At 46.3% G+C, this 20,731-nt stretch overlaps 1 protein-coding gene across 1 annotated transcript in view; it reads left to right on the top strand.

The window, feature by feature from the left end:
• RFTN1 (raftlin, lipid raft linker 1) overlaps positions 1 to 20,731 on the top strand; it is a 167,549-nt gene that overhangs the window by 110,854 nt on the left and 35,964 nt on the right. Inside the window, exons 5-6 of the mRNA XM_016209276.2 lie at positions 6,115 to 6,439; positions 14,798 to 15,001. Coding sequence (XP_016064762.2) covers positions 6,115 to 6,439; positions 14,798 to 15,001 — 529 coding nt within the window. The remainder of the gene's footprint in view (positions 1 to 6,114; positions 6,440 to 14,797; positions 15,002 to 20,731) is intronic.

Below are 20,731 nucleotides of genomic sequence, written 5' to 3' on the forward strand. Positions count from 1 at the left end.
AGCACATATTAAATCTAAGAGGGCAGGGAATAGTGCCTGTTTGGCTCACTGTTATTTTCCCTTAGTAGGTATTGAGTAAGTAATTATGGAATGAATTAATGGATGTTATTATCCCCATTTTATAGATGAGGAAACCGAGGCTTGGGTCAATTGTTGACTAGTAACCTAGCTAGTGAGTTGCAGAGCTGAGTCCAAAGCTTTAGGTCTCAGACTCCTTGTCTAGGGCTAATTCTAAGACTTCTTCATCATTAAAGAGAAAACCACAACACCAGATGGTCTACATGCTCTTTCCTTGTGGCTCCATAGTGGAGCTAAACCCCCAGCAGTGCTTAGTAAAGCTTTTAATTCCTGAAGCTAAGTGTTAACATGTCAAAACTAAAGGCAGCTTCAGACTTGAGCTAAAACCCATGTTATTTTTGAACCTTCCTTTATCAGAAAGCTGTACAAGAGTTTAGGTGACAAAAGATGGGAAGGGTTGTGTGCGTATGATAAAATATTCACCGTAAAGAGTCGTGTAACTGTGCAACCCAGAACAGCATTTTTTGTGCCTGTTCTTGACATACAGTACAGTACATGCTTCTGTTTGTAGGTTTTCTGTGTATGTCATAGATCCTCAAACACTTTTAAATGTCGGCAGTCACAGAACAGTGGCCCGAGTTATGAGGTTGGGTCAGAGTGGGCAGTGGTCTGGTCTAAGGTATATTTGGGATGTGTGTGCATGTGAATCTTAGTCTTGACCCTGTATTATATGCCTTAGAAATCACAGTTTAAAACTCTTTCATTTATTCAGTATTTTATGTTTTATTATGCTTTATACCCACACTATTCAATAGAACTTTCTGTGATGATATAAGTGTTCTCTGTCTGTACTGTCCAGTACTATAATTACTAACCACAAGTGGCTACTGAGTACCTAAAATGTGGCGAGTGTGACTGAGGAGTTTGTTTTTCATATTATTTGAATTTAAACAGCCATACTTTGCTAATGACTACTATAATGGATAGCACAGCTGTTATTTTTAAAAGTCAGTAAGTTTCTGATCCCCAGCATTAATTAGCTCAGTAGTTATAGGGATTCCATTAAGCTTATCATAAAATTAGAAGCGGCCTATACCTTATAGGTATGAAATCTACCAATTAAAGGTTTAACTTCCCTCACCTCGAAACGTGGTGGGGAAATTTCCTTCACCTGGGCAACAGTGACGATTGTCAGCCTTCTTGCTGCACTTCAGCCTCTCCCCTGGGACCTTGAATCAATACCAGATTAAGTCCTAGTGGTCTTGTTTCTGTTTGGCGCACATGCTCTCTACTGCCTTATAGGAGCTCTTAGCTATCGCTTCATTTCACATCAAATCAGGTTTAGATTTAGAGACCTCCATCAGCCTGCCCTGTGCTATCTCATTGCCCTCACTCCCTTTACCTGCTTTCCTCCTGTATAGTCAGAGCTTCCCAGAGAAACAGAACTAATAGGATTACAGTCGGCCTTCCATATCTGCAGGTTCCACATCTGCAGGTTTAACCAACCCTGGATCGAAAATATTCAGAAAAAAATGTTATGTTGATGCGGATGTGTACTATGTACTTAAGCCTAGGATGGTCGCATCTGTACTGAACATGTGCAGACTGTTTGGGGTCATTATTCTCTAAACAATACATTAACAACTATTTACATAGCACTTACATTGTACTAGGTATTATAAGTAATCAAAAGATGATTTAAAATATACGGGAGGGTATGCATAAGTTATATACAAATGTTATGTTACTTTATATAAAGGACTTGAGCATCTGTAGATTTTGTTATCCACAAGTGTCCTGAAATCAAGTCCCCACAGATACTGAGGGATGACTGCATCTATCTATCATCTATCTATTATCTATCTATCTATCTATCTATCTATCTATCTATCTATCTATCTATCTATCTATCTATCATCTATCTATCATCTATCTATCTATCTATCTATCTATCTATCTATCTATCTATCTATCTATCTATCTATCTATCTATCATCTATCTATCCTCTATCTATCTATCATCTATCTATCTATCTATCTATCTATCTATCTATCTATCTATCTATCTATCTATCTATCTATCATCTATCATCTATCTATCTATCATCTGTCAAGAGATACTGAGATTAAAATTGAAGTATTTTAAAGAATTGGCTCATGCAATTGTGTGAGCTGGCAAGTCCAAAATCTGTAGGGCCATCTTGCAGGCTAGAGATTCAGGTAAAAGTGATGGTGCAATCTTGAGTCTGAAGGTTGAAAACTCAGGAAGCTTTTCTGTGCTGTTGTCTGGAGGCATAATTCCTTTGTCTTTGGAAAACCTCGGTCTTTGCTCTTAATGCCTTCAATTGATTGGGTGAGGCCCACCCACATTATGGGAAGTAACCTGCGGAGAGTAGATGTTAATCACAGCTAAAAAATATCCTTACAGCAACATCTAGACTAGTGTTGACCAAACAACTAGTCACTATAATTTAGCCAAGTTGACACATAAAATTAACCATGACACCCTCTTCATTGCATTCAGACAAAATGATATTACCCTGTCTCTGATCCTTCACCTACACCATCTAATATGACCTGTGGATATTCCAATTCGCATTGACCTGTCAGCAGGAGCCTTTTCTGCTCCTTTTCCTGTTACATATAGCTTTATTTTTACTAAACCCAGCCCATGTCCCATTTCTCCTTAACTAGTTTCACCCTGACTGATATCTGTACTCTAAAACACAAGTGCATGTACTAGACTCATATGTATTTGTTCTTAGCATTAGCAGCATGATATTCATTTTGAAAGTAGATTAACAGACTATATTCTGGATTTTCTGGGACTGTCCGAATATTCTGTTGTTATTTTTAATAAAAAACAATTATTTAAATATATATCCAAAGGTGATATTGTTTTCAATGCATTGAGCCTTTTTATAGAAATAAAAATTTTTTAAAGAAGACTTTTTTTTTTTTTTTCATATCATGAGATTCCTGATCTTAGGTTGGGGAGGTATAGTTACCATCAAATTTGTTTTTACTCATAGAACAATTGAATGAAGTCTTGGATCCATCAAAAATAGTCTTATTTAATAGTTGGTGCCTAAACCAGCAATTATTACTCCCTTAAGTTTTGTGAGTCGGGTGGTTACTAAATGCAGCAGAAACAAGAAGTAGGTGGGTGAAGGTATTTTCAGTTTCAACTAGTGTCCAACTGGGCATCTTGGCACAGGTTGGAGTATATAAAGTGGAAAGAGTGGTATTTGTTGAAGGAGCCTCAGGCTGGATTTAGGATACTCGGAGTCATACCCGGGCATTACCTGTGATTAGCCCTGTGATGTTTGACCAGTTTCCTGTTCTGTAAGGTACTATTTTGAGGCCTAAGATAATGCATGTTAAAGTTCTTAGTAGAAGAGTTTTGCAGTATTAACGGTTGTTGTTTTAAGTAGTCACAGTTGTTAGAGAAATTGGAATTTCATAACCAAGGTGACCTGGAAATTCATGATTTGATCTTCCAGTTTATTTGACTCCATGCTCATGAAGGGCCTGTGTAGCTTGAAGTAACAGTGGGGTTGAACAACAGATGTTGAGCACCTAAAATAAAGTGATCTTAGATGTATGGAGAATGGGGAAGGGATTCCAGAAACATGGGGGATAAATCTGGCAAGATGTGGTGAGTGGATACATGGGATCAAAAAAAAAGAGAGAGCTAAGGAATATGCCAGTTTGAGAGACTAGGGACCCTATCAGCTGTGATGACCAGCTGTATATGTCTCACCCCCAGAGAAAAATCAGGGCTGTGAAATTCAAATTTGGGAATAATTAACATATGCCTAGTGGCTACACACAGGTGATACAGGAGGTCACCATGGGGAATGTAGAGTGATGAGAGCTGGTGGCTGAAGAGGAAGCCTGTTAAATACCACCTAATCCCCACCGTTACCATGCACATGCTACTTGCTCAGTAAAGGTTATGAATGAACAAATGAACAAATGAGTGAATGGGAAACAAACCAGGCTCAGTTTGACAAACACAGTCAAGTGACTGTAGGAAAATAAAGAAAACAGAAAAACAAGAAGTATCAAGACCCCCAGGGTCTAGCCAAACATTGAACTTTATAAAATCTAAATGTAGTTCTTCTGGTTAAAAAGGACTACTCACCCTTTCTGGTAAACAGTTTGGCAGCCTGAATCAAGCCTTTGTTAAATTAATATCCCTTGACCCATTAATTCCACTCACAGGAATCCACCCAAAGAAAGTAAGCAGAGCTGCAGACAAAGATTTATGCAGAAAGATGGTTCATATTCCTGAGACTTAACATTCCTTGGAAGGCTTGGGTTGGGAGGGGGCATTTAACTTTGGCATATTTCTAAAAGTTTTGATACTGAGCAGGACACATTTTCATTAATGTTTAAGGTAGAAGGTGAGCAAAGAAATCTTGTCATTTGCCCTTATACCCCTACTCTCCTCTGCTCTTGGAGTTACCTTCGTGGGAAAGTTGAGGATATTCTGGTCTGCAGGGTGGGATGAGAGCCTTTGTTGGCATCTATGATATGGCCCTTGTGATTTCCAGTTCAGCCTCATTTCAGGGTGTTCCTGGCTTCTCATGTCATATTCCAGAAATATCTCGAGAAGTTTCTTGAATACATCAGGATGTTGTACACCCTCAAGCCTTTGCCCATAGTGATCCTTCCTTCTCTCTATCTGCATTGCCCTTCTCCCTTTCTTTCACCTATTTGGTGAACTCCTATTCATCCTTCAAACAAAACAATTTATATAAAGTTCCTAATGCAGTGCCTGGCACATAGTAGGTCTGCAGTAAGTGGTAGTTACTACTATTGCTATTGTGTCCAGCACAGGCTAGACTTTCTAGAAAGACTGGACTACACATTGGCAACTGCCCCATATTGTTTTCTGGAATGTGCAGCGTTGAACTAAAATGACCTTCTGCTTAACATTGGGGTGGTTCATTCAGGGAGGGCTGCCAGGGCTTCCTTCTCACTTAGAGAGAGTAGCTCCATGCTGGCATTTCTTACTGATTCTCAAATGACAGGAGATGATCACTGCAGAGGCCTCAGGATTTTCTGAGGTCATCCACTTAGAGGTTGGTGACTAAGACTTAACAGCTCTGAGGTCTCTACCTCCTAATTTATATGAGCATCCTTGCCCAAAAAGTCCCCTGAAGTTCATCTTCTAGTTTTGGCTGGCTCTTACTTGATTTTATTAGGCTATTACTCCTCCCCCCCCCCCCCCCCAACACTATAACTCCTACGTTCAATTGCCTGGGGGAATTTTTTAAGGAGAGGAGAGTTAAAATGCCACAGTACTCCATGTGGCCAATAGTCCCCCACTTTGTGGGCTCAGGAAGTGAGGAGGAAATCACCCGTTACCTAGACTGGATGGTGTGTACCATGGCCTGCAGAATTACAAGTCTGCCTGAGCTGTACCTGCGGGCCAAGCATGGTCTTTGGGCTCCTCCAGCTTCACCCAGGCCTGAGCACCACGGAGCAGATGTCCCCTCTTGGGCAAATGTGTGCATTAGCTTTTGCACAGTGGTGACTTTCCCCACCTCTGCCCTTTGCTGCCAAAACAATTGTTTAAAAGAGGAAGCTCTTTGGGTCATAAAATGTCATCAGATAGTGTATGGTCATGTAGACATACTGGATTATACAGTAGCCTGATTGGCAGGAAGTAGGTGATTCATCAGATTAAAAAAATGATGAAAAAATAAACTCTTACCAAATGAACTTCCTCTTTCAAACTCTTTGTTCCAGCTCATCCTTTTAGAACCTTTTCTAGCCTCTTAGGAAAAAAATAACTAAAAGGGACTAGTGCAGTGTTTCAAAGAGAGGTAATCCCAGCCCTTTCAATGCTAAATGCTTTGCTTTTCCATAGTTAGAAAGAACAAGGCCCATGCTATCTGTCCCGTCAGGGCAGGGGTGGGGTGCGGGTACTGCTGGGCTGACAGAGCCTCTGCCAGCTTAACAGAGTTCCTGTTCAACCTGAAATGTCCTCGAGGCCTGCAGTGAGGCATTTTGGGTGTTGCATGTGTCCTCCCTTTCGTAGAGCATCCCACTCACTTGGTTCCCTTCGTTCTGTTTGCCTCACAGATCCAGGAGGCCGCGAGTCGGGGCCTGAAATTCGTGGGTGTCATACCTCAGTACCACTGCCCAGTGAACTCAGCAGGCACCAGTCCCCCTGGGGACACCAGAGATGTGAAAACAGAGCCAGGCGGGGGTGGGGACAAGAAGAACCCACCTGCTCCAGGAGGGGTGGACGGAAGCCCAGAGCCAAACCAGGGCCCAAGAGGGGACACCCCCAGCGCCGAGCAGCCCAGCTTGCCTTTGGAGGAGGGGGACGGTGCAGAATATTCCAAGGCTCCGGATGGACCAGATGGTGACCTGTACGAAGTGCATGGGGAACCAGCCTTGGGAAGTAAGTATGTCAGCACAGAGACTTTTGACCCACAGGGGGAGAGGCTAACAGCTTTTCAGTAATCCCCATGGCATTTTAGGAAAAAGAAATGGCATGAGAGCGTAGAGACAGCCATCCATCAGACAGGAGAGACTTTATCAAGCGCTTTTCTGGGCCTCCTGACTGTTGACTTACTGAAGCTGTGATTTCCGGGGGGAGCAGAACCACATGAGATTGCCTTGCAGTTGCTCCAACGTGTCCCGTTTGAAGTGGATTCCAGAGCGCGAGTTATTCATCCCCGCGCTCTGGCGCTGCCCTTGAGTTACCCGCGCCAGCACAGGAAGTGCTAACGTGCCGGCACCGGTGCAGAGCGGAGGCTCCACTTTTGGTTCGCCTATTTTGAATATCTGCCTAAAGAAAGAAATCAAGAAAGCCAGTTGAGAACAAATTGTGCAGGAAACGGGTGATTCAACTCACTAAGCTGGAAACAACCAGGTTGCAGGGGGTTTAGCTGGCAGATCGGCACCATCGAGAGAACACTCTGCCAAGGAGAGGCCACCAATAGGTGAATCCTCTTAATAACATAAGGACAGTCATTAGAGCATGCGCTTTAGGTTGGGGATTTCAAATAACAGCACAACAAGGGTGACAGGAGCCAACAGTTACTAATACTTCCTGTGTACCAGGCCCTGTGCCAGTAAACATTTTATATGACGGATCTCTTAATTCTTCCTATGGCCCTAGGATATGGGTGAGCTCTAGTATCATTGCCCGTTTTACAGCCAAGTAAACTGAGGTTGAGAGAGTACATCTTTGTCCATTTGGGAATTGGCAGGCCTGGCATGTGAACCCAGGCAGGCTTAGCCACCTCTCTAATAGACTAACAAGATTTACTGAGGCCCTCAGTTTATAGACAGTGATATTTCTCTTCATTTCCCCATAATTTCCTTTTCTCTTCTTTTTCCAGGAAATCTAACATCCAGCCATTTTCTGAAAGACAGGTACTTATGAGCTGTGTGGCCTCTTCCAGTCTTTGGAAGGTTAATTAGCAACAAGACTGACAGGAGGAGACCCCCAGGCTTTAGGAGGCCTTTCTCTTTCTACTTTCTGGATCATCTCCCTGCTTAATGTTATTATTTATTTACTAATTCTTGAAATTAGCCTTAAATAAATGATGATGAATACTTCGTGCTTTGAGAATAGAAAAGAAGGTGAAATAGTCTTTCCTGAAAAGAAAATTATGGAATGGCTCATTCTGGGGACTTTCTTGCGAAGTTGATTTAGAGGGAGAGATTGGTGCTGCATCAGTTTTGGGATATATTAGGATTTCTGTTTATTTGAGGCCCAGGTCCCTCTTAAATATGTACTGAAGTAGAGCTCTTCATGTGTGGTTTTTCACTGTTCAAGGAAGACTTCTGCTCCTTCCAGAGTAGCTGAGAACACATTGAGACCCTTATTCCAGGAAACTGGGTGTGTGCTCTGAATCCTAAGAAAGATGGACCCCTTGGAGCCCTTGTCTACAGTCCAGGAGCTTGAAGGGGTGAGGGTTCAGGGCAGGCATAGACTCCCCACCCCAGGAGAAAGGGGCCGGAGTCATGGAGAGGCAGATAGCACAGTGGTTAGGAACCGGATTCTGTTTACATGCTAGCCTGCCTGCTTCTACTAGGCAGTCTTCGCCAAGACACCCTTCTGTGCCAGTGTCTTACCCTGTGAAATAGGGATAGAGCAATCGTTTCTTGATGAAAGGTTAAATGAGGTGTAGGTTTGAAGCACTTGGCGCTGCTTGACCCCTAGGTGTGAGCTGTTGTTATTGGGGTACAGGTTGCTCTTCATGGAACCCTGGCTTTGAGAAAGGAGGCAGGCAGTTAATACTGAGGTTCCCCTCAGGAGTTTCCAGATATTTCCTGTTCCAGAATCCACCTTTCCCCAAGGCTTTTTCCAGACTTCCTGCCTTCTGTGGGTGACCCCAGGGAGACTTAATTGCGGAGACTTGTCCTAGGACCCACCTTTCTCCCAGGTATCTCCTGCTGCCCTGTGACTGTTCACTTCCCTTACCCAAAGACACCCCCCCCATCACTGAACATACAGACCCCTGAACACCTGTGTGTCCTGGCCTGTGTTTTGTTTCTTCAGTTCCCTATATTCTACTAGAAAACTAATTTCTGCCAGGGAATACAGGTTCGTGTGTATATGGAGGTGGTCAGCCCAATAGTGGATGGGAATTTTAGCTGTGGAGGGTGTTATAGCACCTCCTCCCTAACCTCAGTACGTGGGCACCTTCTGTCTATTGTCTACACACAGGCTGGCCCTTATCTCTCTACTCAGGAAGCCACAGGTTTCTGAAATGTAGGCAGCTCACTGTTATCTTTTTTCTCTTTTTGTAGAATAAATGAGCCTTTGGGGTTTTTTTTATTTTTATATTTTTTAATATATCTTTATTGATTTCAGAGAGAGGAAGGAAGAGAGGGAGAGACAGATAGAAACATCAATGATGAGAGACTCACTGATCGGCTGCCTCCTGCACGCTCCCTACTGGGGATTGAGCCCACAGCCAGGGCATGTACCCTGACCGGGAATCGAGCCCAGATCTCCTGGATCATAGGTCGATGCTCAAAGGCTGAGCCATGCCAGCTGGACGAGCCTTTGGGGTTTCTCATCAGTGAATGAACACACAGGGGTTACTAGTGCCCATGCAGGGCCTCGTGGTGGGTGTGCAGACAACAGTCATGATGGTGGTGACCCTCTAAGTGATCTAAGTTCTTCCTGTATCATCCTGATGGCATCTTACGTCAGCTTTATAGCAGAAGATGCTGTTATTAAGCCCATTTCACAGATAAGGCAAGTCATCCTCCATGACCTCATATAGTTCAATTTTATCTCATAGCTTCAGCATTCAGCCTCCTTGAAGGCCAGGTGCCCAGTACCCTGTTCGCATTGGGCATGGCCCTCATCTCACCGCAGCCTCTCTCCTAACTTTCCCCTGGGAAGTCTTATCTTTTCCTTGTACCACCTCCCCCCCCCCCCCAAGCACCCCTCCCCACAAGCTTCCCCTCTCCACCGCTTGCTCAGCCTTCAGCTTGCCTTTCTCTCAGGGCCCCCTAAGGAGGGTGAAGTGTTTTTACGCCTCCTTCTGCCAGGTGGGCTTAAATAGGCAATCACAGCAAGACAATTAAAAAAAGTCCTGAGGGAGTCTCCCTCCTTCCCCCTCTTTCTCCTCGGTTAATTTATTTCCTTTATAGGAGGCCTAGGGGAGCCAGTCTAGGCTGCGACTGCTCAGATAGGGCTTGCCAGCGAATTCTCCATCGGAAACAGGGCAGGTGGCCCCCTCCCCATCCCCGCGGGCTCCAGGGGACAATGGCTGTGGTCCACAGGTTATGCCGTGTGCCCACTCAGGTCCCTCAGAGGCCCATCATGTGGTTTCTTCCTGCTCATTGACTTTTATTTCCTGGTCCAGGGGAGTTTCCTGTTGGTTTGATGGCCTCGCTGTGCAGAGATCACCTGAGCTGGCACAGGGACAGCCTCATGTCTCGCTGCTCCAGGACACTTCCCTTTTCCCTTCTCACACTCCCTCGCCCCATAAAGCTCCACTCAGAAGAGCATGACCGGCCCCTTGTGAGGCATTTCTGTCCATAGGGAGCTTGTTTCTTTGTTTGTAGTAAGCAGGCCAGGTGAGAAGGCCAGTGCAGGGAAAGGTTAGGAAGGTGTCGCTGGATGTCTGCCTGTCACTTCTCTCCTGGCCTTCAGCGTCCCCATCTTGTCCTTCCCTCAGTGTCTCTGTTGCTGCAACTTCAGTCACAGAAACAAGGAGGCCAGACAGGTTCATGCAAATTGAAACTATTCTCACTGTCACCGAAATAATAATACAATGTCTTCAAAGCACTGCCCTTCTTGCCCTGTACCCACTCAAAATGCTTAGAAGTGCCAGCCAGGAACTGAGCCAGTGATCTCAATGGTACTTCTCGGCTGAGGGGATTTTAGTCAATAGGCCTCCTTGGCAGGCAGCTCATTGTGGGGAGAGAGAGAGGAGGTACCCTCCTGAGTCCGGCTCTTCTGATGCATGGCCCCCTTCCCTCCCCATGCCCCCAGGATGGTTCTACCCCGTGGTTCTGCCCCCTCCCAAACCTGCCACCTGCCACCATCTTTCTGGCCTTTGACTCAGTCCATTAACAAACAGCTATTGAACTCCCACCCGTGGTCATCAGCTCTTGCCTTCTGTGTACTGATGAAATTAGCCCTCTTGTTAGATTTGGGAATAGCCCAGGCTTTGGGGTTTGAAAGGCTCTTGGCTTTGCCACTTACCAACTTGTGAGCAGGTAAGCTGGGGGATCCACTTGAGGCTTCTGGGCACAGAACCGATGGAGATTGGGAGAGCCACATGAGATGGTGAAGGTGAAAGGTTCTTGTCAATACAGTGCGCATGCCTATGGCTGTTGTTACCCTTACCAGTGGATTCCCATGGCATGCTGTGCATGCAGTGGTGCCCATGCTTTGCCCTGGAAAACAAGCCTCAGCTGAACCCAGAGGTGCCTGCTGTTAGTACCTGAGCCAGATGGAAGCCTGAAGCAGCCTTCTCGCAGATTCAGGAATCTGGATGGGCCCAAGGCCCTCTACCCTCTCTTCCCACGATGGGACCCTCAACCCTGCCTTCCCAATGCAAACCTTTCTGCTTAGCTCTCTCTGCCCATGACCTCAGCAGACCTAAGCCCCCACTCAGTCCAGCTACCAGGCCAAGTCTGACTCCCACAAGTTTCTTCCCCTTCCAGCTAACTCACCAACCTCTTCCTCCTCCCAGTCTAGCCCTTGGAGTCCCATGTTTTAAGCCAGACTCTGAGCCCTCTGTCCCTTCCAACCTGGAAGGACCAGCTGGCCTCCTGCTGCCTGCAAGTCACAGACTCTCTGGGACCTGACCTGCAGACAGACTGCAGACTTCCACCTCGTGCCTAAGGTGCCACTGCCTGGTCCAGGCCTCAGAACTGGACATCTGCCTCATTCCTGCCTGCTCCCAAGGAGCTCTGCAAGGCCAGAGTGGACCCGGCTGGCAGGCTGGCAGCACCCAGGGTGCCCCACACCCCCTCTTCCTCCCTCAGCTTCCTGCAGTTGTCTGGTTTAGGTCGATCAGCAAACATCTGTGCATCACCTGTCATTTACAGGGATGTATCTAGTCACAGATGACCTGAATGGCACAAGACAAGGCCCCTGTGTCAGGGAGAAAGACAAGATAGAAATAGAAATACAGGACAGTCTTGATGCTTTGGTGCTCTGCCAGCCCTGGGCTTCAGCCATTCTCAGATCATTCTCAGAAACAATGCCTTCCCCCCTCCTTTGGGACTTTCTGTCCAGTGTCTGGAAAAATCTCCCAGCTGGGGTCATGACTGCATCAGAGCAGCTGAGAAAATTTAAACAAACTTGGGGCTTCTTTCTGGAATCCCTGGTGCCTGCTCATGTGAGGATGTGTGTCGGAGAATCAGAATATTAAAACATCAAAGGACGTCATTCAGGGACAGTTTCTCTTGGCTGGTTTCCATGTGAGTAGAGAGGATCGTGGCCAAGGAGACAGAGGGACGGAGGAGTTTACTAAAGGGTTAGGCATCTGAAATCAGGTTTCTCCCAATATTTCATTACTACGAATGCTTTGGAGGCTCTTGATTCCAACAGCGTTTCCTGTCCTTCCTGACAAATGTATTTCTGTCTCTGGCTTCGGTCCTCCACTCTGGGGAGGGTGCAGGCGGGAAGGCGGGTGCCCTGTCAGCTCCTCACCTTGTGTGATTGCCCCTGTGTTCCCTTCAGGCCACCCCGGGCTCTCACTTCTCATCTTGGCCTTCCCCTTTTTCTGTTCCCTTTTGCATTGGAGAAGGTTGTATTTTTGTCTTGCTGTGTGTGGGGAATCCTGTGTGATCAAGTGTTGTCATATATTTTTGGACTTCAGCCACTTACAGATTCCCCACTCATTTTTCCCATGTAAAGACTGTGGTTTCTTTTTCTTCTTCTTTTTAACTGGTGCGCATTTGTGCTTGACTATAGCGCACTGTGGTTACTGGTGCTGTGGTCTACCTTGGAGTCACCTGAGAACAGCTTTCTCAGCCTCTCCCTGCAGGTGTCCCCTGGAATGGGAACACACCCAGCAGGGCCAGAATTAATGCCTCAAGGATGACCCTCAGTCCCTGCGGATAAAGGCCTCTGCTCCCTTGCCTCCATCCCTTGGTAAGGCAGCCTGAGGTGTGTTCTCTGCAGCATCTCAGGGGGACTGAGCCCCAGTGGTCAGAGTGACCCTCTCATTAATACACCCTTCATTGGCTTTTATCTCTTCCCTATTTCCCACCCCTACCCCCTCACTCTGTTTCCTGGGATCACTTCCCAAATGGGTCTGCTTTTGAAGAAATCCAGATGAAATCAAGGATTCGTTTAAACATTGCTTAGCCTCTTACCTTTGTAGTTATGGCTCTTACTTGAATCCCTGGCACCTAGAGCTGGAAAATACCTGATCATCTAGTTCACATCCTGTCCCACCCCCAGCTCCAATCCATTGCTTGGTTCCCCTCCATTACAAACCTTAGTCTGCATGACTCCATCCCTCAAGTGTGTGTTTCAAAGTCACGAAATAATTTAGCGATTGCCAGCTCCGTACACCAAGACCTAATTTCTCGTGTGAACGCATTTACTGGCTGGAGATGGCTTCCTGAGTCAGGCAAGTGGACTGAGAAAGGGGGTGGGGATAATGAAGAGGCCAGAGGTGGTGGTTTAAAATCCAGGTGGCCACTTGTGAAGATGGGCACCTTCCTTTCCTGATCGGTTTTAGCCCGTGGATAGCAGGAAATGCCACCCCCAGACCCCCGGAGCTTAACTCGTGCTGATGACAAAGGCTCATGGCCCAGCATTGCTCCCCAGAGACCTCTGCTGATGCTGGATCAGATGGGGCTGTGAAAAGACTTCCTTTGTCCAGAATACAATTCCTATGTGAGATAATTTTAGATGTTACACGGATGGACTTATTTGGCGTTAATGCGGCTCATCGTTCCCTCCTGTTTATAGCAAGTGGTAGTTGTTTCCCTTATGATCTGGAAGCAGAGTTTCCTTTTAAAATGTGTTTATTTGAATAAAGGAAAGTGAGTCTCTTTATTTGGATAGTGCACAAGCTATGAAATACTGACATACCGGCTCCAGCATCCCAGAGTGTGGGTGTAGGCCAGGTACCTCCTGCGGGGAGCATGATTGTGACATTTGTCTTTTTTGCTAATGTCAGCCATTGTTTATGACCTTTAAAATATTTCTTTGAAAGAAGGGCGGGGATTTTCTTATTGAAACAGATATTTTTGGAAACCAAGCGTAGCCCCGACTAGCCTGTTTAAGCAGAGCTTTTTAAGCTGGGTGAACCCTGATTGCTTGACTAAATGAATCACACAAAAATAGACCTTCAGACTTAGATGGAAATTCCAGGTATTTGCTCCCAGAGGCCCATACTGCTCACTCATGGCCGGCAGCACGTGCAGCAGGCAGGGGTCAGTTGCCGGGTGGTAGTGACTATTGATTTTTTGAAGGACTGAGCTATAAATGAAGGAACAGAAAGTTCAGCGCCCCCGTTGCCAGGCCCCTTCTGGCTGAGCAGACCTTCCACTCCAGGCAGGAACCCTCATTTACAGGAACATATTTATTTTTACATATCAGTGATGTATTTTTGATGTGCTTGATTAAGTATTATGGGTTCGGCCCCAGGAAACACCACTGCAGTTTATAAATAGCGAGTTCAGGGGTGTACAAGGTTCCTGGAATTGCAGCATTATTTTTGCTTTTATGTGCCTGTGTACATTTACCATTTTTTTTAAGGCCAGCTCTTGCCCAAGTATGTCTGCTCCTTCTTTCAAAACACCTTCGTATGAATTTCTAGGACTCTCTACGCTGTCCTCTCAAACACCTAACTAACTGTACAAATGAATCCCAGATAACAGCAATTCATTATATGCCAGATTCAAAACTTAAGTCCCCCACTTGAAGTCCAACCTTTGAGGTCCATGTCAGGTTTTATTATTTGGCAGCATCTCACCCTCACTGAGATTTCTACCTTTGATATCATTTCTTCAGGCTCCTGAGAGATTCCACTAGACCCAATGAGGCAGCTTCTTATCGCTGTTTAAACTCTTGTCTCACCCAGCCGGGCGTGGCTGAGTGGTTGAGAGTCAACCTAGGATCCAGGCGATCAGGGTTCGATTCCCGGTCAGGGCACATGCCCGGTTCAGACTTGATCAATGACTCTCTCATCATTGATGTTTCTATCTCTCTCTCTCCCTCTCCTTTCCTCTCTCTGAAATCAATAAAGATATATTTAAAATAAATAAATAAATAAATAAACTCTTGTCTCCCCACCCCCTTTACCAATCCCAACAGAAATGGAGATCTTGGCCCTTTTCAACAGACCGAAGAGCCATCAGGAGTGCCGGCAATACTACCCCGTCACCATCCCTCTCCGGGTCTCCACGAACGGCCAGACGGTGAGCGGTTTGGATGCCAACTGGCTGGAGCACATGAGCGAGCACTTCAGGAAAGGAGGCGTGCTGGTGAACGCAGTCTTCTACCTCGGCATGGTCAACGGTACGGAGTCACAGCCCCCGGGGGGCCCTTCGGCTTCTCGTCCTTGTCATCTGAGCCCCTCTTCAGAGCCTGTTCCATTCAGGAAGCTCTGCAGCTGATAAACGTGCTGCGTTTGGTTTCTAATGAACACATCTTGAGGAGTTTTCCATAAAGCCCACCACCTATGCCCTCTCAACCTCTCCAGGGCTCAGCCAGGTATCTTCTGAAATTACAGAGAAAGAGGAGTGATTCTGTTTCAGTAGTGGTGGTCTCGATTTATATGTTGCTTTTCAAGGCTTTGAAAAAGATTGTTCCCAGGTTTTGTTAATTACCCCCTGGGATCATGCTTCTCGAAAGTGTGAATTGTTTGTAGACACTATTGCAGTTTGAAGTAGCAGTAGCCACACTTTGGAATTAACAGCCAAGACGTGAACTGAACAGCCTGGTTCCTGTAAGCTCCATGGGGACACGCATTGTTCCTGGGTCTCATGGCACCCAATACTTCCTCCCCGGTAACGGGTTATCTCTGGGGTTTGTTGCACGGGCTGGCAACATTGCTGTCAGCTTTTCGAAGGCAAGAGAGAAAGTCTGCCAACAGTGGGAAAATGTGTCAAGCAAAGAAGGGATCTCAGGTTAACACGAAGGCAAGTTGAGTCACTAGGGTGCATCCAAGCTGGGAGGCAATCTGGGGAGTGGGGCCAACAAGCTAGCATGTGTGGATCCTGAGGGCTGCCAGTCAGCGGGATTCCTGGGTAAGTGAAATGTTACACTGAATTTGTTAGTCCCAGCCAAACATGGTGGGGGGCATCAACAGCACAGTCTTGGTAGCTGAGTAGTTTTTTCTCTAAGAACTAGCAAAGTCAGGAATGGAGTTTGGATTCTACATTATTTGCAATCCTTGAAATGCAGCAAGCATGCTTAGAAGAGACATCAGTCTTAATTCTGGTCTGACCCTTCTGTAAGTCACCCAAAGCCTTAGAACACTGTACAGCACAGACAGGTCTCAACTTTGGATGCCATCCCTTTTACTGTGTAAATACCTATATCTAAGCTGATGTGAGAGTGTAATAGCAGCAGGCATCATGTGGTATAGTGGGTCGCTGCCTGTTGTGCAATGGTGAATGACATAAGAAAGGTGACTGGCTCATTATGAATACATCCGAGCAGCGCTTTCCAATAGAACTTCGTCTTGCGATGATGGGAATGTCCTATTTTTGTGCCGTCCAATATGGTAGCCACACATGGCTAATGGCCAGCTGAAATGTGGCTAAGAGGACTGAGGAATTGAATTTTAGAATTTAATTTTTATTCATTTCCATTTCCATGACTGTATGTGGCTAGTGGCTAGTGTATTGGACCGTACTGTGCTGGAGTGTCCATTTCATTAATATAACTAACGAAGAGCCAATTCGGTTCTCTGGCATCAAGATCCTTAACCTCCCTCTGTACAAGGAGGCCTCCCGTGGGTGTTTGCAGAGTTCCCTGAAGCTAGAGAATGTCACCATCTGTTTTGAGATGCACCATAAAACATCAGTGGCATCTGCTTGGGGAAATGTTCACAGCCGTGATTCATCAGCATTTGGGGAAGCAGGAGAGGAACGTTTTAGTTCCTGCTTCTGCAGGGACACCCCGTCTCCCATCGTGGACTGTAGTAGCATCGGCTCCTTTTATCTGCTCTTGGAGCCCCTGTGGCCATGCATAGTTTTAAATTTCTCCTTGGGAAACTGATGGTTGGTTGTGCTAACGTCTTAAAGATGTGCAGACAGCCAGTGTTAATTTTTTCCCCCTTAGGAGAACTGGGGAGTCAAAAGGGAAGTTTTTCTCTTTGGCCTTACTGCCCAAGCATGTCAGGGGCAAACTGAACCCTATAAGAGGTCACCTTGAAAGTCTGAAATGCCATTTATTTTTTCCCTAGCCATTGTAGCTTTGGCAATTGAGGCTGCATCTGCTCCACATCTCCTCACCCCATTCTCCAGCCTGGAGTCCAACCACACAGATTTTTCTTCCGATTTGACTCGGGTGTTTGAAATGCTATTATATCTGCCCTCGGCTTTAGCTGCATTAAATCCAGTCTTCCTGCCTTGAAGACAGAACATGAAATTCCCCCTGGCAAGTGCAGCTGTGTGATCCTGCACTGAGCCTGTGACATCTCCACTCCTGGCTGCCCACGGTGAGGGCTCCCCTGGAGCTGTCTTGGGATGCCTGCAAAATTCTCAGAACAAAATCAATTTAAACCTGCTCAGAATTCAAACCCGATTTCACCCTGTATGTTTCTGATGGCAGGGAGAGTGTGACTTGGGAATAATGCTTACTGGGGTAGGGCGTTTCTGCTCCTGAAAAGCCCGAGGTTTCCGCTGGCCAGGGATGAAATATGCATATATTCTTTTCCCAAAATTGAAAAAAAAAAGCAAGGTATTCATAATAAGAAAAGGAACCTGTTTCTAAGGAGACAGTAAGTGCCCTTACAAATAGACCTGGCAGAGCTAGAAACACGCCATTAAGCTGTTTGCCACCTGGAAAAGCACCCATCTTACCCTTACCTGGGTCTTTGTTCTCCAAATTATTTTCCACACGGTCATGAAACTCATGAGAACTTTGCACCATAATCAAGGCAATATTTCAGCCTGAATTATCCAGTTAAGACTCCAGCTTCTGTTTTCAAGGCTCTGCTCCCCAGGACAGGGAAAGACTCGCGTGATCCTCAGGGTTGGGCTGCTGTTCGTGGTGTCCAGGGCTTCTCTCCTTAGAATGAGTAGCCAGATGTGTTGGGCTGGGGAGGCTGTGCCTTCGGGCCCTGGCCACCTAAGGCCCAGGTGAAAGCACAGTGTGCTGATGCTCATGGCCACCTAGCAGGTACTGTGTGCTGTTGCTACTCGAAGCAGCTCAAACAGAGCTGCTCACTTAATCCCACAACACGGTGAAGGAGGCACTTTCGCTGTCCCTGTATTACAGCTGTGGACACTGAGGCACAGGGTGATTAAGTCATTGCCAAGGCAAGAAGGTGGCAGGGAGAAAGAAGAGTGTGGGCAGGGAAAGGGACATGAGGAGAGAAAAGAGGAGGCCAGGTTGGTGAGAAGTCGAGGTGGCCCTCACAGAGGGAGGGGAGCTCCAGGGTCACCCTCAGGGAAGCAGCAGGACCTGGGTGGCCAGACAGCGGTGTGGATGAGCCCTGGGGCTGGTCAGATAGCAGAGAGGACAGGCACAGAGAAACACTCCAGCCAGTGGGACAAAGGCCAGAATCCGTGCTTCTAGAAGGTGGAAGAGGCAGGGAGGAGAGGCCTTCTGCTGAGCTGGCTGTTGAGGAGCTGGCAGGGGTCACGGCAAGGCGGAGCTGGCTGCCCGCCATCTGAAGACCCACCCAGGAACCTGATTTCTCACCAAGGGCTTCCAGACTAACAGAATCCCTACTGCCCTCACTGGCCACCAAGGCTGCTGCTGCTGCCACCAGCTCTCCTTGCCCTGCCCTGGCCTTCCTTTGCCCCCCTGGCCCTCCCTTTGTCCCCCTGGCCCTGTCCTTGCTCTGCATTTCTTTTATTCTACCCTCACCCCCTCCTTGTCCCCTCCTTGCTCTCTGCTTGTCCCCATCTCACTCTGCCCTCATTCTATTCTCCTTGCTCTGCCCTTGGCCCTCCCCGCACCGACCCTGACCCTGCCCCTGCCCTCACCCTCTCCTAGCCCCCCAGTCCTCTCCCCTTCTGGCAGCAGCATCTTTATCCAGCCCGTATTCAGATGACTTCAGTTGTTTCAAAAATGTCCTTTGCAGCAAATTGCCCAAACCAGGATGCAATCCAGTGACACGTTCTGCAGATGGGGACCATGTCTTCACTTCTCTTTTACTTACTTAGAAGAGTCATTTTTATGACCATAACTGCTTGAAATAAACCTAGCCTCTTGTGCAGCATAATGTCCTTTCCTGTCATGAGAGCTTTCAAAATATGCTCTCCTAGCAACATTCAAATACACAGTATGATATTATTACGTATAGTCACCATGCTGTACATTACATCCCCAGAATTTATTCATCTTATAACTAGAAGTTTGTACCTTTGGCCACCTTCACCCATTTCTCCCCACCCTCCACTTCTCTGTTTCTAGGAGGTTGGTTTTTTTAGATTCCACATGTAAGTGATATCATACACATTTTTCTTTCTCTGACATTTTACTTAGCATAATGCCCTCAAGGTCTATCCATGTTGTTTCAAATGGCAGGTTTTCCTCCTTTTTTTTTTTTTAAATATGTTTTTGTTGATTCGAGAGAGAGAGAGAAAGGGAAAGGGAGAGATAGAAACATCAACGAGAAAGAAACATCAACGTCGATTGGCTGCCTCCTGCATGCCCCCCACCGGGGATGGAGCCTGCAACCCAGGCACCTGCCCTGAACCAGTGACCTCCTGGTGCATGGGTTGATGCTCAACCACCCAGCCACACCAGCCGGGCAGCATTTCTTTCTTTTTTCATGGCTGAATAATATCCCATTTTGTGTATCACATTTTCTTTATGCATTAGACCATCAACAAACACTTAGGTTGTTTCCATGTCTTGACTATTGTGAAAAATGCTTTGGTGAACATAGGGGTGCAGAAAACTCTTTGGGATAGTGATTTCACTTCCTTTGAATATACTATATCCAGAAGTGGAATTGCTGGATCAGAGGGTAGTTCCATTTTTTAAATTTTTTGAGGAATCTCCATATTGTTTTCCATCATGGATGCATCAATTTACATTCCCACCAGCAGTGGACAAGGGTTCCCTTTTCTCCACAACCTCCCAGCACTTATCTCTTGTCTATTTTATGATATGCGATTCTAACAGGTTTGAGGTAATACCTCATTGTGGTTTCGATTTGAAGTTTTGAACTTGATATGCATGGAATATGCCCTTGTTGTCTGGCTTCTTTTGCTCTTTATGTTTGTGAGATTCACCCACATATTCACATGTAATTATAGATCACTTTTTCTCATTGCTGATACTATCCCTTGTGTGGATGTATAATAACTTAATTCATTTACAAGTATATATATTTTTTATTTTTGCTCTACGTAGGAAGGCATGGGCGTCTGTACAGATTCAGCTCCAAACAGAAGCCCTAAGGCATCTCACTATGACCCCACTGAGATGCCACCCAGGCAGGGAGTGCCATGTCTTGGTTAGAGAGCACCTGCTCCCAAGGCTAGGGACCTAGGCTGTTCAGCTCCCACCCCAGCTCCTGTGGCAGCACCTGGTGCGTCATCTTGGTAGCTCAATAAATACCTGTGAGTTGTTGAAAGAGTATAAACTTTGGGATCAAACCACATTTGAGATCTAAATGTGGTTTGATGCCAATCTAGCTGGTTCAAAGGAGCACAGTAACATTTCCTTCTAGACCATGTACATTGACATTTGACATGGTGTGCATGTTTCCGGCCAGGCTTTGGGAAAGACTAGCACCTAGGCTAAGCCTTACATTCTGTTTGAATATGAATAAATGGTTTAACTGCTGCAGCCTCCATTTTCTCAGCTACTAAGAGGGAATGCCAAACTTTGCGGAGGACTCAGCAAGAAACCATGAACTGTGCCTGGCCTGCTGCTGCACACATGAAGGCAATGAATCAGCATTTCTTCCCCATCTAGTCCATTCAGTGGTGCTGGGCTTGCAGGCTGCCCTTGCTGTAACTGAAGAGGAGTAATATCGCCCCTAATTATTCACTGCTTAAAACTGAATGCAGGAAGGAAGGCAGGCCGGGAGCAGCAGCAAGGGCCGGACAAATAGGG

This window comes from Miniopterus natalensis, chromosome 15, assembly GCF_054644295.1.
Source record: "Miniopterus natalensis isolate mMinNat1 chromosome 15, mMinNat1.hap1, whole genome shotgun sequence".
Classification (NCBI taxonomy): Eukaryota; Metazoa; Chordata; class Mammalia; order Chiroptera; family Miniopteridae; genus Miniopterus; species Miniopterus natalensis.